This window comes from Cetorhinus maximus, chromosome 7, assembly GCF_964194155.1.
Source record: "Cetorhinus maximus chromosome 7, sCetMax3.hap1.1, whole genome shotgun sequence".
Lineage (NCBI taxonomy): Eukaryota > Metazoa > Chordata > Chondrichthyes > Lamniformes > Cetorhinidae > Cetorhinus > Cetorhinus maximus.
In genome coordinates, this window is record NC_135885.1 from 6,301,911 (window position 1) to 6,327,186 (window position 25,276).

Sequence of the window (25,276 nt, forward strand, 5' to 3'; positions counted from 1 at the left end):
TGCTGGCCTGTACATGGGATCTGAAAAGCACAATAATCCCTTGCCAACCCTTCCCAAGAAAGGTTATACATGGGAATGTTAAAGATGTATATCCAAAAAGAAACTTATTTCTTCATTGTGTAACTTAATTCCTCTTCTACAGTGACGGAAGTGAGAAATCGGTGAATCTCATGCACTGCGGAGTGAGTCACTCATGTTGGTTTGAACATGTGATGTGATCACGAAACTCTGCTCCACGAATGGAGAACTTGCATCTGTATAGGATCATATGACGTGGGAGTGGGAGTAGGCCATTCGGCCTTTCGAGCCTGCTCCACCATTCGGTAAGATCATGGCTGTTCTGGTTGTGGTCTCAGCTCCACTTTCCTGTGCAATATTGTCTTTTTTTCTAATTTATTCTTCAATGAGATGTGGGCATCGCTGGCAAGGCCATTCCTAATTGCCCTTGAACTGAGAGGCTTGCGAGGCCATTTCAGAGAGGCAGCTAAGAGCCAACCACATTGCTTTGGGTCTGGAGTCATGTGAAGGCCAGACCAGGTAAGGATGGCAGATTTCCTGCCTAAATGAGATTAGTGGACCAGATGGGTTTTTATGACAATCATTGATAGTTTCATGGTCACCATCACTGAGATTAGCTTCCAATTTCAGATTTTATTAATTTAAATTCCACCAACTGCCATGGTGGGATTTTTTGAAGTGTATCCCATCGGCGTTAGGCTGGGCTTCTGGCCTACTAGGCCAGCAACATAACCACTAGACTGCCATCTTACCCAGTACCTGCTGTTTCCCTATCTCTGACCTCAAATGGCATTCATTTGAAGATTTTGACCGCTCCACCATTGATGGATGTACATTCAGCTGCCTGGGCTCTAAGGTCTAGAATTCCACCCCTCCCCTAAATCTCTTCACCTCTCTCTCCTCCTTTAAGATGCCCTTTAAACCCTATGTCTTTGAATGTGCCTTTAGTCACCTCTCCTGACGTGCCTTCCCCAGGTTCAGTTTGGTTTCGTACCACTCCTGTGAAACATGTTGGGATTTTTTATTCATTCATTCACGGGATGTGGGCTTTGCTGACTGGGCCAGCATTTATTGCCCATCCCTGGTTGCCCTTGAGAAAGTGGTGGTGAGCTGCCTTGAACCGCTACAATCCAAGTGGTGTAGGTACACCCACAGTGCTGTTAGGGAGTTCCAGGATTTTGACCCAGTGACAATGAAGGAACGGTGATATATTTCCAAGTCAGGATGGTGAGTGACTTGGAGGGGAACTTCCAGGTGGTGGTGTTCCCATCTATCTGCTGCCCTTGTCCTACTAGATGGTAGTGCTCATGGGTTTGGAAGGTGCTGTCTAAGGAACCTTGATGAATTCTTGCAGTGCGTCTTGTAGATGATACGCACTGCTGTTAATGGTGAAGGGAATGAATGTTTGTGGATGTGGTGCCAATCAAGCAGGCTGCTTTGTCCTGGATAGTGTCAAGTTTCTTGAGTGTTGTGGGGGCTGCACTCATCCAGGCAAGTGGAGAGTATTCCATCACACTCCTGACTTGTGCCTTGTAGCTGCTGGACAGGCTTTGGGGAGTCAGGAGGTGAGTTACTCGTCGCAGGATTCCTAGCCTCTGACCTGCTCTTGTAGCCACAGTATTTATATGGCTAGTCCAGTTCAGTTTCTGGTCAATGGTAACCCCCAGGATGTCAATAGAGGGGCATTCAGTGATGGTAATGCCTTTGAACATCAAGGGACATTGGTTAGATTCTCTCTTGTTGGAGATGGTCATTGACTGGAACTTGTGTAGCGCGAATGTTACTTGCCACTTGTCAGCCCAAGCCTGGATATTATCCAGGTCTTGCTGCATTTGGACTTGGACTGCTTCAGTATCTGAGGAGTCATGAATGGTGCTGAACATTGTGCAATCATCAGCGAACATCCCCACTTCTGACCTTATGATGGAAGGAAGGTCATTGATGAAGCAGCTGAAGATGGTTGGGCCAAGGACATTACTCTTATGAACTCCTGCAGTGATGTCCTGGAGCTGAGCTGACTGACCTCCAACAACCACAACCATCTTCCTTTGTGCTAGGTATGACTCCAACCAATGCAGAATTTTCCCCCCGATTCCCATTGACTCCAATTTTGCTCGGGCTCCTTAATGCCACACTCGGTCAAATGCAGCCTTGATGTCAAGGGCAGTCACTCTCACCTCACCTCGGGAGTTCAGCTCTTTTGTCCGTGTTTGAACCAAGGGTGTAATGAGATCAGGAGCTGAGTGGCCCTGGTGGAACCCAAACTGGGCATCAGTGAACAGGTTATTGCTAAGCAAGCGCAGCTTGATAGTACTGTTGATGACCCCTTCCATTACTTTACTGATGATCGAGAGTAGACTGATGGGGCGATAACTGGCCGTGTTGGATTTGTCGTGCGTTTTGTTTACAGGACATACCTGGGCAATTTTTTACTTTGCCAGGTAGATGCCAGTGTTGTAGCTGTACTGGAACAGTCTAGCTAGGGACACGGCAAGTTCTGGAGCACAAGTCTTTAGTACTATTGCGGGAATATTTTCAGGGCCCATAGCCTTTGCATTATCCAGTGCCCCCAGCCGTTTCTTGATATCACATGGAATGAATTAAATTGGTTGAAGACTGGCACCTGCGATGCTGGGGACTTCTGGAGGAGACCGAGATGGATCATCCACTTGGCACTGCTAGCTGAAGATTGTAGCAAGTGTTTCAGCCTTATCTTTTGCACTGATGTGCTGGGCTCCTCCATCATTGAGGATGGGGATATTTGTGGAGCCTCCTCCTCCAGTGAGTTGTTTAATTGTCCACCATCATTCACGGCTGAATGTGGCAGGACTGCAGAGCTTAGATCTGATCCGTTGGTTGTAGGATCGGTTAGCTCTGTCTATCACTTGCTGCTTATGCTGTTTGGCATGCAAGTAGTCCTGTGTTATAGCTTCATCAGGTTGACAACTCATTTTTAGGTATGCCTGGTGCTGCTCCTGGCATGCCCTCCTGCACTCTTCATTGAACCAGGGTTGATCCCCTGGCTTGATGGTAATGGTAGAGTGGGGTATATACCGGGCCATGAGGTTACAGATTGTGTTTGAGTACAATTCTGCTGCTGATGGCCTACAGCGCCTCATGGATGTCCAGTCTCGAGTTTCTAGATCTGTTTGAAATCTATCCCATTTAGCACAGTGGTAGTGCCACACAACACGATGGAGAGTATCCTCAATGTGAAGGCGAGACTTCATCTCCACAATGACTGTGAGGTGGTCACTACTACCGATACTGTCATGGACAGATGCATCTGCGGCAGGCAGGTTGGTGAGGATGAGGTCAAGTATGTTTTTCTCTCTTGTTGGTTTCCTCACCACCTGCTGCAGTCCCAGTCTAGCAGCTATGTCCTTTAGGACTCGGCCAGCTCGGTCAGTAGTGGTGCTAGTGAGCCACTTTTGGTGATGGACATTGAAGCCCCCCAGCCAGAGTACATTCTGCACCTTTACCATCCACAGTGCTTTCTCCAAGTGGTGTTTAGCATAGAGGAGCAAAGATTCATCAGCTGAGGGAGGGTGGTATGTGGTAATGTTTTTGCTATGTTAAATGTGCTATATGAATGCAAGTTGTTGTAGTAACCTTACAGTCAGCAGAAAGAGGGGAGATGTCCACTTGCCAGGGGTGGGCTAGCTTGACAATCAGAGGAAATACCTGACGGAGTCATATCCAAATTTAAACGTTAACTCTTTCTCTCTCCGCCGATACTGCCAGACCTTTTTTTATTCATTTACGGGATGTGGGTGTCACTGGCTGGGCCAGCATTTATTGCCCATCCCCAGTTGCCCTTGAGAAGGTGGTGGTGAGCTGCCTTCTTGAACCGCTGCAGTCCATGTAGTGTAGGTACACCCACAGTGCTGTTAGGAAGGGAGTTCCAGGATTTTGACCCAGTGACAGTGAAGGAATGGCGATATATTTCAAAGTCAGGATGGTGAGTGACTTGGAGGGGAACTTCCAGGTGGTGGTGTTCCCATCTATCTGCTGCCCTTGACCTTCTAGATGGTAGTGGTCGTGGGTTTGGAAGGTGCTGTCTAAGGAGCCTTGGTGAATTCCTGCAGTGCAGTTTGTAGATGGTACACACTGCTGCTACTGTGCGTCGGTGGTGGAGGGAGTGAATGTTTGTGGATGTGGTGCCAATCAAGCGGGATGCTTTGCCCTGGACAGTGTCCAATTTCTTGAGTGTTGTGGGAGCTGCACTCATCCAGGTGAGTGGAGAGTATTCCATCACACTCCTGACTTGTGCCTTGTAGATGGTGGGCAGGCTTTGGGGAGTCAGGAGGTTATTTGCTCGTTGCACAATTCCTAGCCTCTCACCTGGCCTTGTAGCTACAGTATTTCAATTTCCAGTTCAGTTTCTGGTCAATGGTAACCCCAGGATGTTGCTAGTGGGGGATTCAGTGATGGTAATGCCATTGAACATCAAGGGGTGGTGGTTGGACTCTCTCTTGTTGGAGATGGTCATTGCCTGACACTTGTCTGGCGCGAATGTTACTTGCCACTTGTCAACCCAAGCCTGGATATTGTCCAGGTCGGTCAGTAGTGGTGCGACCAAGCCACTCTTGGTGATGGACATTGAAGTCCTCCACCCAGAAAACATTCTGCACCCTTGCCACCCTCAGTTCTTTCTCTAAGTGATGCACTGATTCATCAGCTGAGGGAGGGCAGTACGTGGTAATCAGCAGGTTTCCTTGCCCAGGTTTGATCTGATGCCATGAAACTTCATGGGGTCTGGAGTCAATGTTCAGGACTCACAGGGCAACTCCCTCCCTACTGTGTACCACTGTGCTGCCACCTCTGCTGGGTCTGTCCTGCTGGTGGGACAGGACAAACCCAGGGATGGTGATGGTGGCGTCTGGGACAATACCTGTAAGCTATGGTTCCGTGAGGATGACTATGTCAGGCTGTTGCTTGACTAGTCTGTGAGACAGCTCTCCCATTTCTGGCACTAGCCCCCAGATGTTAGTCAGGAGGATTTTGCAGGGTTGACAGGGCTGCGATTGCTGGTTGATTCTGGTGTCTAGGTCAATGGCAGGTGGTCTGTCCGGTTTCATTCCTTTTTTGTGTCTTTGTAGCGATTTGTTACTAGTCAGGAGGGAGTTGCCCTGGGAGTCCCCAATGGCTTGCGAGGCCATTTCAGAGTCAATCACATTGCTGTGGGTCTGGAGTCACATGTGGGCCAGACCGGGTAAGTTCCTTCCCTAAACGACATTAGTGAACCGGTTGGGGTTTTTACAACAATCGACAATGGCTTCATGGTCATCATTAGACTTTTAATTCCAGGTCTTTATTGAATTCAAATTCCACCATTCCCGGGCCCCCAGAGCATTGCCCTGGGTCCTTGGATTACTAGACCGGCGACAATACCGCTACGCCATCGCCTCCCGTGCTGAGTATTTCCAGAACTTTCTGTTTTTATTTTATAATTAAAGGAAACATCCACGTGTGTTTTGAAACGATTTCCCTCCCGGTCTCACCCCCACCTCCATCCGAACGCTTGACCAGAGGCTTTATTGAGTAAAGACTTGGCAACAGACTTTGTACCCTTAGTGCTCGTGGAAAAACTACCATTCTTTAGGACTGATGCCAACCTGATAAGCTGACACCTGTTTACGGTGTACTTTGTCCCGAGTGACATTCCATAGCTCCAGATTATTTTAAGTCCCAGTTATGAACTGATTAATACAATGAACACGATTCAGCGTATCATAGACCTCGGCATCCAAATTTAACATGTGAATGTTTGCCTCTCTTTGTTCCGTCATGGAATGTGGCCTCGCTGGCTGGGCCCAGCATTTATTGCCCATCCCTAATCGCCCTCTGAGAAGGTGGGTGGTGAGCTGCCTTCTTGAGCCGCTGCAGTCCACGCGGTGTAGGTACACCCACGGTGCTGTTAGGGAGGGAGTTCCAGGATTTTGACCCAGGTCGGCTCACCTGGATGGCCTCGGAGGGCAGTGAGGAGCTAGTGGCAAGGGGAGTATAGAGCCCACCCCACACGTCAACCTGGATGGAGCCAGAACTGAGAGGTTACAGCTCGCAGGAGAATGTTGACGAGATTGCAGCTCTTCCTTTTATTGAAAAAGATGACTTGGAGGAAAATAAAAGCAAAATACTGCAGATGCTGGAAATCTGAAGTAAAAACAAAACACTGGATAAACTCAGCAGGTCTGGCAGCGTCCCTGGAGACAGAAATAGTGTTAGCGTTTCGAGTCTGTTACAGCTGCTGTTCTGAAGAAGACATGCGGACTTGAAACATTGAGACTTGGGGAGAAAACCTGATAGAGAACTTTAAACCTATGGGCAGAACGTTAGGGTCCTATGGTGGGCAGGACCATGAAATGCGGCGATCTGTTGAAAAGTACATTGACTTCGACAGGCCCAAAAAATGCCACCAGCAGCAGGGGCTGTAACATTCCCCACAATGAAAGGATTGGACAGGGGGCCAATGTGCAGACGATGGCACGAATGCATGTACTTATTCTACGTGTGAAGATTCTCCTGACCTGACACTGCTGCGCATTTCTGTCATTGAAACATGTAGCACAGTGTCCCTTAGAAACCCCATCAGAGAGAAACAGAGACAGGACACAGCCCTTTTTACAGCGCTAGTATTCTGCCCGATAAGTTTAAAGGTCCAGACTTTGAGTGAGGATTAGTGCGCAGGCGAGTGAATGAATGGGTGAGGCGGGTGAGTGAGTGAGGCAGGTAGGTGGGCAAGTAGTTGGGTGATTGGGGAGTGGGCAGGTCGGGCAGGGGAGTAGTCGGGTCAGGTCAGGACTGTAGTCAGGTGGCTGTGGGGAGCAACTGGGGGGAGGGGTGGTTGGTTGTGGAGTTACCCAGGTTTTAATCTGTCGATAAAATTTCCTGGGTTTCCTGGTTCACTAAAGTCCTTTAGGGAAGGAAATCTGCCATCCTTACCTGGCCTGGCCTACATGTGACTCCAGACCCAGAGCAATGTAGTTGACTCTTTAAAAAAATGCCCTCTGAACAAGGGCAATTAGGGATGGGCAATAAACGCTGGCCTAGCCAGTGACGCCAACATCCCATGAATGAATTTAAAAAAATCTCATGCCCACATGCCCGTCCTTGGCCTGCTGCAATGTTCCAGTGAAGCTCACCGCAAACTGGAGGAACAGCACCTCATCTTCCGACTAGGCACTTTACAGCCTTCCGGACTGAATATTGAGTTCAACAGCTTCAGATCATGAACTCTCTCCTCTATCCTCACCCCTTTTTTAATCTCCATTTTTCTACATTCATCTTTATTTTTTATCCACTTATTTTTATTTTTATTCATTTATCCATTATTTTATCCCCTTTTTTTATCCCTCCTTCCATTCCATTTTCTTGTTCCATACGGACTTGAAACGTTAACTCTGTTTCTCTCTCCACAGATGCTGTCAGACCTGCTGAGTTTTTCCAGCATTTTCTATTTTGTTTCAGATTTCCAGCATCCGCAGTTTTTTGCTTTTATCTTAGTGTTTAATTGACTGCCACCTCTCTTCTGGGAATGCCTACCTTGAAGAAATACTGCTCTTCTGTCTGACAGGATTTCCATTTGTCCCTGTTCACCTTCATTACTTTCCAATTCCCTCCTGGTGCTTGACAAGGTGTTTACCAAAACCCGCTTTCACAGCCATATTTCCTTCCTCAGTGACTGTCTCTGTCTCCATCTCCGACTTACCCCACGTGGATTCCAACTGAAGTTCCATCCCTCATGTTTCAAATCCACCCAGGTATAGGTATTTCCAGGACATACAACATTCCTCGGACTGCTGTTCTCGATGCATCCCGAGATCCACACTCTGCCATGCGCCGCCATATGAACACACTCGACCTCTCCCTCCAACAGCACCGACTCATCCCATCTCAAAGCTGTCCTTGTCCCCAGTTTCATTTCATTTTTCATCTCATCCGACGCCTTAACAAGAAAATTTTTCTCTTCCTTTCAGGTGTTAAGGAACGCAAACTCCAACAACTTATTGACACCATCGCCCATCCAGGACCCTCCACCACTTCCCGTCCCTCTGACCCCATCCCACCTTCTAATCCCAGCCCCGGTTGCGTATTCATCATACCCCCTGACCTTCCCCTCTCTGATGCTGAACGTTCAGTGCTCAGCAAAGGATTGATTTTCGTACCCTTGTGCCCTCACATCAATGAATTTCGGGCTCGGCACAATGCTGAACTCTTCTTCCGCCGCATTCATCTCTGCGCTCAATTCTTTGGGCAAGAGTCCTCTCCCCGTTCCACGGATCCTTTTACCCACCTCCAGTGTTCTCCTCCACCTGGACCCCTCCCTCTGGCCTCTTCCTTGCTCTCAATCTTTTCATTGAGAACTGTCGGCGTGACATTGGCCATCTCCATTTCTCTGCTCCTCTCACCCACTGTAACCTGTCTCTTTCTTGAACTCGCCACACTCCGTTCTCTCAGGTTCAACCCTGACTTTGTCATCAAACCCGTTGACAAGGGTGGTGCTGTTGTTGTCTGGCGCACTGACCTCTACCTCACAGAGGCTGAGCGTCAACTCGCAGACACTTGCTCTTACCTCCCCCTGGACCATGACCCCACCACCGAACACCAAGCCATTGTTTCCAGGACTGTCACTGACCTCATTTCCTCTGGAGATCCTCCCTCCACAGCTTCCAACCTCATAGTCTCCCAACTCTGCACAGCCCACTTCTACCTCCTCCCCAAAATCCACAAACAGGACTGTCCCGGCACACCGATCGTGTCAGCCTGTTCCTGCCCCACAGAACCCATTTCTTCCTATCTTGGCTCCGTTCTCTCTCCCCTTGTCCAGTCTCTTCCCAGCTACATCCGCGATTCCTCTGATGCCCTATGTTATATCAACAATTTCCAGTTCCCTGACCCTAACCTCCTCTTCACCATGGATGTCCAATCCCTCTACACCTCCATCCCCCACCAGGATGGTCTGAGGGCTCTCCACTTCTGCCTTGAACAAAGGCCAGAACAATCCCCATCCACTACTCTCTTTCGTCTGGCTGAACTTGTTCTCTCACTGAACAATTTCTCTGTAAATTTGTCTCACTTCCTCCAAATAAAAGGTGTGGCTATGGGTACCCGCATGGGCCCCAGTTATGCCTGTCTCTTTATGGGGTATGTGGAACATTCCTTGTTCCAGTCCTACTCCGGCCCCCTCCCACAACTCTTTCTCCAGTACATCGATGATTACTTCTGTGCTGCTTCATGCTCTCGTTTGGACCTGGAAAAATTTATCAATTTTGCTTCCAATTTCCACCCCTCCATCATTTTCACATCTCTGACACTTCCCTTCCCTTCCTTGACCTCTCTGTCTCAATTTCTGGTGATAGACTGTCCACCCAATATTCATTACAAGCCTACCGATTCCCAAAGCTACCTCGACTACAGCTCCTCACACCCCGCTTCCTGTAAGGACTCCATCCCATTCTCTCAGTTCCTTCGCCTCCGTCGCATCTGTTCTGATGATGCCACTTTCCAAAGCAGTTCTTCTGACATGTCTTCCTTCTTCCTTAACCTACGTTTTCCACCCACGGTTGTTGACAGGGCCCTCAACTGTGTCTGGCCCATCTCCCGCGCCTCTGCCCTCACACCTTCCTCTCCCTCTCAGAAACACGATAGGGTCCCCCTTGTCCTCACTTATCACCCCACCAGCCTCCGCATTCAAAGGATCATCCTCCGCCAACTCCAGCATGATGCCACCACCAAACACATCTTCCCCTCAACCCCTCCCCCCACCCACCAGCATTCCATAGGGACTGTTCCCTCTGCAACACCCTGGTCCACTCCTCCATCACCCCCAACACCTCATCCCCCTCCCACAGCACCTTCCTATGCAATTGCAGAAGGTGCGACAAAAAATGTCTCTTTTTTTCCAGTGATACTCAAGTTCTGTACTACCTAACGACAATTTGAATATACTTTTGTGCTCTTGTTCAGACACAGCAGCCAGTCGCAGGCGACAGTGACCATTGGCTGCTTGGATGTAGAAGGTCTCAAGGACAGGAGCATCTGTCAATGTCATGGGAGGCAAAACATTCAGCAAACTCCAGAACTGAGACAGTCCCTTGCAAATCAGGAAACATGAACATTTTCCCCTAAAACAGCGACAAACCGCGGGAAATCCTCCGGAATTTTGAAATGCCAATCTCATTCAAAGACAACAGAACGAATGCTGTGAATGAATGTTGTGAATGAATGAATGCATGAATATTATGTCATACCTGCAGAACATGACACATGCATCAGTTTCCAAACAGCAACAGACCTGCACGAGCGCAGTCACAGACACAGTTCCTACGCGTACCAGCAGCATTCCTGCATTGTCCGCTGCCACTCCACTGGTATCGGCTAACTGAAAGGAGTTAAAGGCAAGCTGCATGTAGAGCCGCATATCAATGGTAACCAATGCCACTTTATGTCAGGGAGCAGGCAGAGAAGGGGCTTCAGCATCTACTTCACCTTGACATAATTCAGGAATTTGGGGTTGAGCCTACCCCTTGGCTCTCAGATAAGCCCTCAGGAAAGCTGACAGTGCGAACCAGGTTAGAATCTGTGTTGATGTGCACTCACTGAACCATAAAAAGCCAAAAAACGAAATAGATACTTGGCACTGACAATCCATGACAGCATAGTGAAAGTGAATGGTGCTGAAACACTTTGCTAAACTTGACCACAATGCAGGATACCATCAACTCAAGCTTGACGAATAGAGGTGTCTTACAGTATTCTTCACTCACATTGGACATCTTCAATACAAGGGCATAAGAAATAGGAGCAGGAGTAGACCATTCGGCCCCTCAAGCCGGCTCCGCCATTCAATAAGATCATGGCTGATCTGATTGCGTTTCGATTTCCACATTCCCCTCTAACCCCGATAACCTTTGATTCCCTTGCCTAACAAGAATCTATCTACCTCTGCCTTAAAAATATTCAATGACCCCGCCCCCGCCATCTTCTGAGGCAGAGAATTCCAAAGTCGCTCAACCCTCTGAGAGAAAAAGTTTCTCCCCATCTCTGTCCCAAAAGGGCGGCCCCTAATTTTAAAACAGTGCCCCAAAAAGCTCAACTTTGGAGTCAGTTCTGCAGCTGAGGTATTTCAGCACATGATTCAGTCCCACTGCAGGGATTAAAAGCAGGCTGAGCACCAGTAGTGATATTCTTATCTACAGTCACAAAGTGAAACTGAGACACACCTACAATAATACCTACATCTTAGAGAATGTAACCTCACTGTGAACCAAGACAAGTGCTTGTCCAATCAAAAGCAGAATCAAATTCTTCCAGTCACGTGTCGAACAATGAAGGAATGTCACCCAAGCCATGGAAAGTTGAAGTCATTGCAAGTGCTGCAGATCCTACAAATGTGCAGGGAGCCCGGAGTCTTTGGGTATCATCAAGTAGCGCAGTCACTTAATTCTTGACCTCGCTACGCTGTCTACTCCCCTACACAATCTGACTAAAGAGACCACCAAGCGGGAGTGGAATTATGTCATACAAACAGGCTGTACACCAGATGATTGCGAACCAGTGCACTTGCTCTTTGCCATTCCACTGCTGAATACACCTGCCCTGCATGGGAAAGATCTACTCATGCTAAGAAGATGGATGCTGTTCTGAATGTAAGCTGCCGACTTATCACAGGTTGTTTAAAACCAACAAACACCAACAGCCTATATATCCTGGTGGGTATCGCTCCCCCGATATAAGAAGAACGGTAGCCAGCAAGAAAGAGCGACTCCATCAAACATCAGATGAGAGGCACCCTCTACATGGTCATACACCTACACCCAGCCGCCTAAAGTCAAGGAAGCGCTTCATGAACAGTGTTGTTCCATTACAATCAACCCCATCTGAAGCCTGCATCGCCTTGTGGAAAGACCGGCTCGCCAGTCTCAAACAACCCCCAGCGATGGAAATTCTACCGGATGAAAGCCTTCCCCCAGGAGCTAATTGCAACTGGGCAACCTGGAAGTGCCTTATCTGACTCAGGACTGGCGTAGGTCGTTCAAAGGTGTCACTAAGTAAATGGGGATATACAACCTGCCCACTGAAATTGTGAATGTGGAACTGAGCCACAGACTATGCAACATCTCCTGCAACGCCTATCGTTAGATCGTTATATATCCTGGCGGGTATCGCTCCCCCTGATATAAGGATATAGATGTTGCAGATCTTGCCGAATTCAACAACAAGGCGCAAAAATGTGTCCAGTTCTGGCTGGGCCATGTATAGACTGTCCGTGGACACGATAAGAAGACGACCAGATGATGGGTGTCAGCAAGTTGCACAAATGCTTCTTTCGGCCCTGATAAAACACCACCTAGCTAGTTGTGGATGCCAGTCCGGTTGGCTTAGGTGCAGTTCTCATGCAGAAAGACAAGGCAAGGAACCCATCAACTGTTGGGGTGGCAAGCAGATCGCTAACACTCGTAGAGCACCATTATTCACAGAGGGAAGTGCTCTCAATCATATGAGAAACCTTACACTTTCATCTCTATTTGTATGCGAGTTTGAAGTAACAACCAATTATTGATGTAAAAGCAAAATACTGCAGATCCTGGAAATCTGAAACAAAAACAGAAAATGCTGGAAAACCTCAGCAGGTCGAACAGCATCTGTAGAGAGAAAGATAGAGTTAACGTTTCGAGTCCTTATAAGTCTTCTTCAGAGGAGCTCTTCAGAGCTCTGAAGAAGAGTCATACGGACTCAAAACGTAAACTCTGTCTCCCTCTCTACAGATGCTGTTAGACCTGCTGAGTTTTTCCAGCATTTTCTGTTTTTGAATCAATTATTGACCACTGGTAAGCTTTTTCAACAATCCACATAGCAAACCACCTACTCAAATAGAATGTTGGATACTCAAACCACAAGAGTACAAGTTCCATGTTATGTATCAGCCAGGCAGCTCAACCCAGTGGAACATCTTTCGCAATATCCTTTGATGACAGTCAGTCCTACTAGCCCTGAGGAAAAGGTTGCCGGACAACATGTTAACTCCATAAGCCTAAACGTGGTGCCAAAGTTGTTAAAACTAGATGACATCCAAGTGGCAACAAAACAAAATGAGGCGTTACAATGATGTGTGATGGCTTTGAAATCACAAAACTAGAAAGACATGATTGAGAGGGCTTCATACAAACAAAGTCACTCACCCACTACAGTGTTCAAGATGAGCTCACTGTTACAGCTCATCATCTTGTGTTACGCAGCAACTGTGGTATCATTCCACAAGCATTGAGGAAATGTGTTGTTGATATGGCACATGAAGATCACCAGGAAAGTGTCAAAAACTAAACAACTCCTTAAGGAAAAGGTATGGTTGCCAGGAATCGACCGCATGGTTGAACACAAAAATCAGTGTTTTGCCATGTCAAGCAGCCACAATGTCAAATCTTTGTGATCCTCTCAAGGTATCTGAACTACCTCCAGGACCATGGGTTGAGGTTGGTGTTGACTTTGCAGATTTGTACACTGGTGAACACCTGCTTGTTGTCACAGCAGATTCCCAGTCACGGAAGTAGTTCTGTCTACTTCAGGGAAAGCAGTCATCCTGAAGTTGGACCACATTTTTGCCTTGTTTGGGATCCCTCAAATGGTGAGAGGTGACAATGGACCCCTGTTCAACAGCGATGAGTTCAGCAAACTTGTGAACGACCTGGGCTTCACTCATCAAAAAACTCACATCCCATTGGTCAAGAGCTAATTGGAAAGCCGAGAGATTAGTGTACACCTTGGAAAAAGTGATTCATACAGATACAGCTGAGAGCAAGTCATAGAAACATAGAAACTAGGAGCAGGAGTAGGCCATTCAGCCCTTTGAGCCTGCTCCGCCATTCATTATGATCATGGCTGATCATCCAACTCAATAGCCTGCTCCCGCTTTCTCCCCATATCCTTTGGTCCCTTTCGCCCCAAGAGTTATATCTAACTCCTTCTTGAAAACATACAATTGTTTGGCCTCAACTACTTTCTGTGGTAACGAATTCCACAGGCTCACCACTCTCTGGGTGAAGGCATTTCTCCTCATCTCAGTCCTAAATGGTCTACCCCATATCCTCAGACTGTGACCCCTGCTTCTGGACTCCCCCGCTATTGGGAACATCCTTCCTGCATTTACCCTGTCTAGTCCTGTTAGAGTTTTATAGGTTTTTATTAGATCCCCCATCATTCTTCCGAACTCCAGCGAATATAATCCTAACCAACTCAATCTCTCCTCATATGTCAGTCCCGCCATCCCAGGAATCAGTCGGGTAAACCTTCGCTGCACTCCCTCTATAGCAAGAACATCCTTCCTCAGATAAGGAGACCAAAACTGCACACAATATTCCAGATGTGGTCTCACCAAGGCCCAGTACAATTGCAGCAAGACATCCCTGTTCCTGCACTCGAATCCTCTGGCTATGAAGGCCAACATACCATTTGTCTTCTTTACCACCTGCTGCACCTGCATGCTTACCTTCAGCGACTGGTCATGGAAGCAAGAGCTGTGCTTTCTTCACAACTACGAACGACTCGTCACTCGAATACTGGAAAGCCTCGAGCTACATCATCTTTGCACATCCTTGGTGCACAAGCCTTCCTGAGCTACACTGTGGAGCTGATGATCAACATGTACGCAAACGCAATCGAGAACAGAAGGATCACGTGAGAGTGTAAAGGCAGAGCAAAACGTGAAATTCAGAGCTACAGCACTAAAGCCAGGCGATAAAGTGCTTGTGAAACGTGATGGTCATGTTGGAAAAAAACATCATCTTCTGACATGCTGCCATTTGTTTTGATTAACACAAAAGGGTCAATGATTACTGCTAAGCGCAGTTTGCAGATTATTACACGAAGTGTGTTATTCTTCAAAACACTGAAAACACCATTCGTAAGCATTGATTCCCATTCCGACATCGACATCTTAACTGAGACCATACCCGAGGCTAAATGATATCCTACTTGAGAGAGAAAACATCCACCATACTTAAGCGATTATGTTACAAACTGAACTATTTTCAGTTGCTGAACAAATCTTTCATCTCATTGTATGTGACTGAGTGCATTGTTAAATTAATACAAACATGTACATATGTAATAGTGTCACTGGTGAAGTTAAACATTCAAATTATGTTTAAGTTTATTGTTTACACTTTTGGAAACAAACCATTGAAATACGCTATGACTCTCATTTCTTAAGAAGGGAGGGATGTAGTGTATTGAAAATTGCATCGTGCATTTTGTCCACTTAAGGCTACCATACACATATGTACCAGCAGAGGGAGTCTAGAAGGAGAATGAAGGAATCCATGTTTTCACAGCACATGCAGTCCTGATTCTGAATGCATTTGCTGAATATTACTGTTTCTTCCCAAGATGGAAAATAGTTAAGGTCAGACAGCTCCCAGGTGCAGGAACAAGAAGCTCTTCCACAATAATGTTACCTCAGAGTTAGACGCCACTCACATTAAGGATGCCAACCTTCCAAGAATTCCCTGGACTCTCTAGGAATCGAAAACAGTGGCCTCCAGGGCACTGCTGCGAGCAAACCCAGGGAGGGAAAATCACAGGGCTCATTAAAAAAAATGTTTCTCTCCATCGTCTTCGAATTTATTAGTTAAAAGGACATCAGAGATGGTGAAAAAAAAAGGGTGAGTGAGTGAGGCGGTTGGAAGTAAGAGGTCATGTCATGAAACCTCAAGGAATACAAGCTGTTGGTGACCATAGATTCACCAGAACACTTGCTTAGGATCAATCTGTCCATTAAGACACCTGCAGAGTAAAAACTATCGGGGCTATTCTGCACAGACACAAGTCAAGGAAACAGCGTGTGCATCTCAGAATACTTTTCCACCACGTAGAAATGCTGTTTTTTTCATATAGATATATATATATATTTAAATGTAATTTTACATACCCACAAAATGTAAACTGAACATACAACCAACCAACTTGAGATGGATGGGAAAACGAGAAAAGACCAAATTCCACAGATCTCTCCACAAGAGCAAGGAACGATTGAACTGGCAGGCAGCAGACATCGGGGGGGGGGTTCCTGCATTTGTTTGCCACCGGCCCCCACCCCATTCCCTAGGATCTGCTCTAGTCTGTGCTCGACTCAATTTGGAGATGAAAAGCGGCAGGTGCCAGGGAATGTATTCCGGGGCAGGGAGGGGGATTTGCCTCTTCCTTCACATGCACAGAACTAGTCCGAGGCCTGTCCCCAACACCCCTCACCCACCCCTTTCAGTTCACTGTCATTACGATCTCAGATTAGTTCACAGTGAAACCACAGTCCATGATCTCCGTGGGAAATTGGGGTGGAGGGAGGCAGAATGGGGCAAGGGTGGTGGGCGGGGGGGGGGGGGAGGGGAGACGGGGATGGTGGCCGATGGATTTGCTCCCGAAACCAGGCATCACGAAGGAGAAAGGACGAAGGCCGCAGGCGCCTCTCAGTTGATCCGCATCTTGGCCCCACGGCGTCCCAGGGGGCTGACGGCCTCGTGCGTAAACCCGTCAAAGCCGCTCTCTGAGCAGAGGGAGCCATCGTCGGAGTTGGTCACGCCGTTGTTGATCTCTGCAACACCAGGACAAACGGGAGGTTAGTGTTGGCCCAGCCCAACCCAGCACCAGGCAAAAAAGCCAAGGAGAATCCGTTCAGACAACTCAAGGATCAGCGTTCCGAGACAGGAAAGAAAGGAATGGAAGGAACATTGGAGGGAGGGGGAGGGGAGGGGAGGATGGATGGGGAGGGGGAGGGGAGGGGAGGATGGATGGGGAGGGGGAGGGGAGCAGCAACAAGGGAGCAAGGAGAGCAGCCAGAGAGGGAGGGAGGGGAGCAGCGAGGGAGAGGGCGATGGAAGGGAAGGGCGAAAGGTATGGAGAATGGTAAAAACCTACATTTATATAGCACCTTTCACAACCTTAGGACGTCCTGAAGCACTTTAACAGCAATTAAATAGTTTTGCAGTGTAGTAACCAGAGGACAGTGCAAATACGAGATAAGCGATGAGAATTTGTTTATTTTTTAAAACACTGACTTGTTTTGATCTGGAAGGCGCTGCCTGAAAGGGCGGCGGAAACAGATTCAACAGTCACTTTCAAAAAGGAATGGGATAAACGCTTGAAAAGTATTGGCGGGCAGGTGGGGGTCGGTGGTGCTGGGAGGTGTGCCGGGAGGAATTGCAGTGTGGGTACCTCCTAAGTGGGGAGTTTCTGCGCTTCAGAGGGTAGCAGTCTCACCTCTGAATTCAAGTTCATACTTTCATGTCCCAGAGGCTTGAGCACAAATCCCAAAACTGACATCCCCAATGCAATACCGAGGGAGTGCTGCGCTGTCGGAGGTGCCGTCTTTCCAATGGGACGCTAGGCCGAGGCCTCTTCTGCCCCCTCATGTGGATGTAAAAAGATTTCAAAGATTTTGAAGAAGAGCAGGGGGGGTTTTCCTGTGTGTTCTGGCCAATATGCGTGCCTTTAATCAACTTCTTTAAAATAGCAGATTACCTGGCCATTATTGCATTGCTGTTTGTGAGATCTTGCTGTGCGATTAAGGAGAGTTTTTTTATACTCAAAATTGCATAAAATCTATAGCACAGAGGCAAGACACATGAATCCCTGTGCTGGTGTTTACGCTCCACATGAGTCTCTAAACTCACTTAACTCTTCCCTCCTGCCACCATATTCACAATTCCCTTCTCCCTCACGTATACATCAAGCCTTCTCTTAAATACATCAGTACTCATCTACTGATTACGGCAGAGTGTTCCACAGACTCAGCAATCGCTGGGTAAAGAAATTACTCCTAACCCACCTAACTGAGTCCCTTCCTAATTCTGTAGATCTCTACCAGGTCTCCTTTTAGCCCTCCCTTTGTTGGCAGAGGAGACCCAGATTGCTCAATCTTTCCTCTTAATCCTGGTGATATCCTTGCCAATCTTTCCAGCACATTTTTCAGTGCCTCAACGTGGTTTTATTGTGGTACGAAGGTCAGGACTGCACGTAATACCCCAAGCGCGATCCTATCCAGGATTTCACCAGTAATTCACATTTCCTTCTTGCTTTTATGATGTTTCTCTAGAAGTGAATTCCTGTCTTTAATTTACACCCTCACTAATCTGGTAATTTCCATTGGCGCAAAGAATGCTTCATGCATCTATTCTCAGAACACTGCTCTATCATCTGATAATGATTCACACCTTCTCAGAAATAATAACAACTTATTCCTCCTAAAAATAAACAACTTCAAATGTTGTGAAACCGTGTTGCATTTGCTATTGATCCGCCCACTCGGTATCCTGTTTACTTTTCTCCTTTCGGCTTTTCCCACGTTACGTGGGTTCATCACAATGCTGGCTGATCACCTTCTTATCAGCCATCATTCTGTTTGGAGTTGGTGGGCAGTGTTACAGCCAGATAGCACTAACCCTCCCCATTTACCCAGGCTGGGCACCAGTACCAACACACGCTTGACCAGGGAGAGAGTCAGAGAGGGGACCTGGTTGGAGAACGCACAGGGGACAGCGAGAACACGAGGAAAGAGCGGGACTTGGGGCCTACATTTACCCGGGAGAGAGGCAGAGAGAGGGCTTGGTTGGAGTATGCACAGGGAACAGTGAGGATATAAAGAGAGAGCACAGTGTTCGGATGCACAGGGAACAGTGAGGATATAAAGAGAGAGCACAGTGTTCGGATGCACAGGGAACAGCGAGGATATAAAGAGAGCACGGTGTTCGGATGCACAGGGAACAGTGAGGATATAAAGAGAGAGCACAGTGTTCGGATGCACAGGGAACAGTGAGGATATAAAGAGAGAGCACAGTGTTCAGATGCACAGGGAACAGTGAGGATATAAAGAGAGAGCACAGTGTTCGGATGCACAGGGAACAGTGAGGATATAAAGAGAGAGCACAGTGTTCGGATGCACAGGGAACAGTGAGGATATAAAGAGAGAGCACAGTGTTCGGATGCACAGGGAACAGTGAGGATATAAAGAGAGCACAGCGTTTGGATGCACAGGGAACAGTGAGGATATAAAGAGAGCACAGTGTTCGGATGCACAGGGAACAGTGAGGATATAAAGAGAGAGCACAGTGTTCAGATGCACAGGGAACAGTGAAGATATAAAGAGAGAGCACAGCGTTCGGATGCACAGGGAACAGTGAGGATATAAAGAGAGAGCACAGTGTTCAGATGCACAGGGAACAGTGAGGATATAAAGAGAGAGCACAGTGTTCGGATGCACAGGGAACAGTGAGGATATAAAGAGAGCACGGCGTTCGGATGCACAGGGAACAGTGAGGATATAAAGAGAGCACAGTGTTTGGATGCACAGGGAACAGTGAGGATATAAAGAGAGAGCACAGTGTTCGGATGCACAGGGAACAGTGAGGATATAAAGAGAGAGCACAGTGTTCGGATGCACAGGGAACAGTGAGGATATAAAGAGAGAGCACAGTGTTCGGATGCACAGGGAACAGTGAGGATATAAAGAGAGAGCACAGTGTTCGGATGCACAGGGAACAGTGTGAATATAAAGAGAGAGCACAGCGTTCGGATGCACAGGGAACAGTGTGAATATAAAGAGAGCACAGTGTTCGGATGCACAGGGAACAGCAAGGATATAAAGAGAGAGCACAGTGTTCGGATGCACAGGGAACAGTGAGGATATAAAGAGAGAGCACAGTGTTCGGATGCACAGGGAACAGTGAGGATATAAAGAGAGCACAGCGTTCGGATGCACAGGGAACAGTGAGGATATAAAGAGAGCACAGTGTTTGGATGCACAGGGAACAGTGAGGATATAAAGAGAGAGCACAGTGTTCAGATGCACAGGGAACAGTGAGGATATAAAGAGAGAGCACAGTGTTCGGATGCACAGGGAACAGTGTGAATATAAAGAGAGCACAGCGTTCGGATGCACAGGGAACAGTGTGAATATAAAGAGTGCACAGTGTTCGGATGCACAGGGAACAGTGAGGATATAAAGAGAGAGCACAGTGTTCGGATGCACAGGGAACAGTGAGGATATAAAGAGAGAGCACAGCGTTTGGATGCACAGGGAACAGTGAGGATATAAAGAGAGAGCACAGTGTTCGGATGCACAGGGAACAGTGAGGATATAAAGAGAGAGCACAGTGTTCGGATGCACAGGGAACAGTGAGGATATAAAGAGAGCACAGTGTTCGGATGCACAGGGAACAGTGAGGATATAAAGAGAGCACAGTGTTCGGATGCACAGGGAACAGTGAGGATATAAAGAGAGCACAGCGTTCGGATGCACAGGGAACAGTGAGGATATAAAGAGAGAGCACAGTGTTCGGATGCACAGGGAACAGTGAGGATATAAAGAGAGAGCACAGCGTTCGGATGCACAGGGAAAGCTGCTTCAGCCCTAAAACGCCGTGTGGGAAGAAAAAAATGAAGAATGACATCACAGGAAAACCATAAGTTCGTTGGTGGGATTTGAACTCATGTCCCCAGTGCATTAGCCTGGGCCTCTGCATTACTTGCCCAATTACATTATCACTGTGCCACTGCCATCTTTTTTTTTCACTTGTTTATTGGATGTGGGTGTTGCTGGCTAGGCCAGCATTTATTGCCCTCGAGAAGGTGATGGTGTACTGCCTCTTCTTGAACCGCTGCAGTCCATGTGGTGTAGGTACACCCACAGTGCTGTTAGGGAGGGAGTTCCAGGATTTTGACCCAGCGACAGTGAAGGAATGGCCGATATATTTCCAAGTCAGGATGGTGAGTGGCTTGGAGGGGAACTTGCAGGTGGTGGTGTTCCCATCTATCTGCTGCCTTTGTCCTTCCAGGTGACAGAGATTGCAGGTTTGGGAGGTGCTGTCTAAGGCGCCTGTGTGAATTACTGCAGTGCATCTTGTACATGCTACATACTGTTGCCCATGTGCGTCAGTGGTGGAGGGATTGAATGTTTTAGGTGGTGGATCCCAATCACACGGGATGCTTTGTCCTGGATGGTGTCAAGCTTCTTGAGTGTTGTTGGAGCTGCACTCATCCAGGCAAGTGGAGAGTGTTCCATCACACTCCTGACTTGTGCCTTGTAGATGGCGGACAGACTTTGGGGAGTCAGGAGGGGCCTGGCAAATCAGGCTGGAGGGGCTGAATGGCTTACGCCTGCTCCCATTCTTGTGTTCTTGAGGTCACGCAAGTGCGATATAAATGCAAGTCTTTCCTTCCTTTAAATGGGATTAAATCAGTCTCCAGAATCAGAGGGATACAGGTGACGGCAGTCAAGAGAATGGGAATGTTAAATGCTGGATTAGCAGCGAAACTTCTGTGAATCAGAAGAGGAATTGCAAATGAGAATAGGACGCTCTGTACTGAGTAGCTGAAGCAGAGAAGGAAGTGAAGGCTATCACAATCGCTCATGGGTCATTTCCGCAGAACAAACAGATAAGAATAGCAATGATTTCCTTCCTTTAAAGGACATTAGTGAACCAGATGGATTTTTAATGATAATCCAGTCACTTCAAGGTCACCATTACTGAGACAGTGATCAATTGGTTTTAAATTCCATAGTTGCCATGGTGGGATTCGAACTCATGACTCTGGGTCATTAGCCCAGGTCTTGGGACTATTAGTCCAGTGATGTAACCACTAGTCTGCCATGCCCTGGGCATTGGCCATTCATACATGAACCACATGTAGCAAGAAAAAGGACCATAGATTAACCTTTCACTCATCTTGTCAAGTTAGCTATACAGAAGCTACTGGGCACTTTTGGAACTCTTCCTCGTCTTGTACAGGGCTAACATGAGAAGGAAGCTCTTGACTTGTGACACTGCAAATGCTGGAAATCCAAAACAAAAAGGAATAAATGTTGGAAATACTCAGCAGGATGGGCAACATCTGTGGAGAGAGAAACCAGAGTTAATGGGGCAGTAACGGACGGCCTGGGGGTCTTGCCCACCAGCTGGTCAGCCAGCGGGAGTGCCTCGTTGCCGCTTTCTGGGAAGCCCCGCCTCATTAAGTGCCACTCAGGCAGTTGGCAGGACAGCAGTGAGCCTTACCCCAGGATCAAGGACCCCAGGGGTGGAGGTCCCGCCCACCGAGCGCTGCTGGCCTCGGCGCTACCAGGGAGGCGATCGCTGCAGCTAGTACGGCACCCACCTGAGGCTTAGGATTGTCACTGGGTGCCAGGGGCACAGGCAAGTGATAGCGGGAGGTGGGGTTGGAGTGTGGGGGGGTCACAGGGTAAGGGTTGTGGGTGTAGAAGAGGGCAAAGGGTATGGGGGTCAGCAATAAGGGCAGAGTGGTGGCTCTCTGCAGCCCCCCTGCTTAGTCTGACCCAGGTAGCTACTTCAAACTGGTTTATTTATATATGGGATAGGTTATGGGGGAGGAATGTCTCGCATGAGTACAGGCTGTTCCATCCTCTCTCCCGAGCCTCTAGCACATGACTGCTGATGTCACTATTACATCATGGTCTACATCACTCATTTACATGACCATTCTATTAACACGCTATGCTGCATCCCACTTCCCGGTGCCGGGTCCCTCAACCAGGCACTAAGTGCCCCACTGCCCCCTCCAACCCCACTGTGAGCCAAGAAGCAACTCTGCACAGGTTTGCTCGTTGTGCTCCCTACATGGTGTGCACCCCCCTCGCCCGCCGTTGGGTTACTACCAGTGGCAGTGGGATAAAACCTTTCAGTGGGCATGAATTGACCACTTAAGTGCCTTAATCGGCAATGGGGTGGGAAGGCGGTCCACGGTCCACGAGAATAAATGCCTTCGCTCAATGGGTTGAGAATCTTTGGAATTCCCAACCCCAGAGTGCTCAGTTGTTGGGTATCTTCAAGACTGAGAAATTGAGATACTTTTGGGCATTGAAGGAACCGGCGAATGCGAGAATAGGGCAGGAAAAACAGGGTCGAGGCAAAAGACCCAGTGCCATCTTATTGAATGGCAGAGCAGCCTCAAAGGTCTTATCTTTTTAATCCTAATGCTATTCCGTAAAGATAGCAACCTGGAACGAGCACACGGGGAAGTACTAACCTGGAGCCTGAGCACCTGGGTCTAATGGTGATAGTCCTTACCTGTCTTCCTGAGTACAGGTGGGACTGCTCTATTTCGTCAGCCTAGCCAGCAAGGGGCAGACATTTTAACCCGAGTGTCCCATTGCTGTTTCAAGAACAAGCCTGTACAATCTAGCTTTAAATGAAACCTTTTTTTAAAAAAATGGGCAAGCAGGTGGCATGACCGGTAGGTAGCCTGCCAACTGCCCCACCTGACCCCCTGCCCCCACCCCACTTCCCTCACACACTCCAAAAGCCACCTCCCGACGAAGGAAATCATCAACCTCACCCTGACGGGCTAAGGACGCAAGCAGGGCTGCATCCTACCTGCAAAGATGAGTTTCTCTTTCATTATATTGACGTCCTTGCTTGACCTGCGGACTGCTGCGCTCAGCATTATCTGTTCCGGGTTATAGGTCCTCATGCTACCCAGTCGCCATCTGCAATGTGGAACAAAACTGTTTTAAAAAAAAAGACTCTCCCGTCCCAGTGTTTCGCTTACAACCATTTTAGTAGCATTAAGGGAATCTGACTATCAGTTTCCCAGGTCTTCATTGATGTCCCTCTGTGGGCAGTTACTGAGGGGGGGGGCGGGGGGGAGCGGAACAGGAGATGGGGGTAGGGGGCAAGAGGAGGAGGAGATATGCACTGAATTTTTCCCTCTTTTACTCCCTTCAGACAACCAAACTTGTCTTACAGTGCTCCTCCCAGACAGCCTGACTGAATTCGGGAACGCCTCGTGTCAAAGTTAGAGGAGAGGGTTTTATCCAGTAGGAAAGCCTAAGGCCTACCATCCCACTAGGCAGGCTGAGGCCTACCATCCCACTAGGCAGGCCGAGGCCTACCATCCCGCTAGGCAGGCCGAGGCCTACCATCCCACTAGGCAGGCCGAGGCCTACCGGTGAGCGAGAGAAGTTTAGCTCCTGCTAGACATCATTCAAATTGACAACCGTATAAGGAAAACTCGCAGAGTGAAAAGTATCTTAGGACAGAAAAAGCAAATATCCCACTTTTAAGAAATGAAGTCACCACCCCTATTGGGAAAACAATAACAACTTATATTTTATATAACACCTTTAACGTAGCAAAACATCCCAAGGTGCATCACAGGAGAATTATAGAACAAAGCACGATACCAAGCCACAGGAGGAGATTTTAGGGGAGGTGACTCAAAGCTCGATCAAAGAGGTAGTTTGAAGGAGTGTCTCAATGGGGGAGAGAGGGGCGGAGAGATATGGGGAGGGAATTCCAGAGCTTAAGACCCAGGGAACGACTGCCATTAACGGTGGAGCAATTAAAGTCAAAAGGTACGCAAGAGGCCAGAATTGGATGAGCATAAGAAATAGTGTAGCACTGGAGAGCTGACTGCACTTTGAGACACGGGGAGGATTCATTCGGGATGTGCTGACACACATAAGCTGTGCACCGTTAGCCTTCACACCGTGTGTATTTTGACTGTTCGCTTCATTCACCGAGTTCACAATTCCACTGCACTTACAGGCTCATTAAAATGCACCACGCACTTCCTTCAATCTCTGAAAACTAGGTGCGTGACATTCTTCACGTCAACGTAACAGTGACGGGCTGAAGTTTATGTCTTCCATAATTTAATTCCCTTACTGGGGCTAAAAGGGATAAGTTACAAGGGCAGGTTGCAGAGCACATTTATAAATGGCAGGCAGGACCCGAATGGGGTAGTCCCGCTCCCATTTCCAATAGATCCAATTTTTGTTGGTAAGGGACAGGGGGAGGGGCATGAATCACACAGGAAGGAAACCCAAACTTAGCCGGGCTATTTTAATCTAGCGCCGAGTTCAAACAGGCCCTGTTTTGGCTATTGCAAAGGCTTTAACAGGCAGAGTGAGAGTCATGAATTGATGGGAGTACATATAAATGCTCTTGAAGGGTGGATAAGGTCTATATTGCTGTCATGATTTGAGGTTTTTTTTTAAATGCCCTGCTCTTTAAACTTTAAAAATCAACAGGCTGCAGCTGCTACAGAGTTTATAAAGACCTTCTGCTAGACTGCTTTGATTGACAGGCCATTTGCTGCAGTTTAGAAAACAACCACAGCATTTGGTCGTGCAGTTTCAATAGGGTTTTTTGTTGACCTTTCCCCAAGGGCTATTATTATGGATGATTTTAATCTACATATAGGTCAGGAGAATCAGACTGGCAAAGGTGGCCTGGAAGATGAGTTCATTGTG

At 47.8% G+C, this 25,276-nt stretch overlaps 2 protein-coding genes across 3 annotated transcripts in view; one reads left to right on the top strand and one right to left on the bottom strand.

The window, feature by feature from the left end:
- The window catches only part of LOC144682565 (BTB/POZ domain-containing protein KCTD14-like), a 1,380,231-nt gene that overhangs the window by 1,316,815 nt on the left and 38,140 nt on the right, over nucleotides 1-25,276 (top strand). The gene's annotated exons all lie outside the window — the stretch shown is intronic.
- gdpd5b (glycerophosphodiester phosphodiesterase domain containing 5b) overlaps nucleotides 16,393-25,276 on the bottom strand; it is a 227,580-nt gene continuing 218,696 nt past the window's right edge. The window contains exons 15-16 of the mRNA XM_078544979.1: nucleotides 23,397-23,509; nucleotides 16,393-16,606 (exon numbers count right to left, since the gene is read on the bottom strand). Coding sequence (XP_078401105.1) covers nucleotides 16,482-16,606; nucleotides 23,397-23,509 — 238 coding nt within the window. The 3' untranslated portion in view covers nucleotides 16,393-16,481. The remainder of the gene's footprint in view (nucleotides 16,607-23,396; nucleotides 23,510-25,276) is intronic.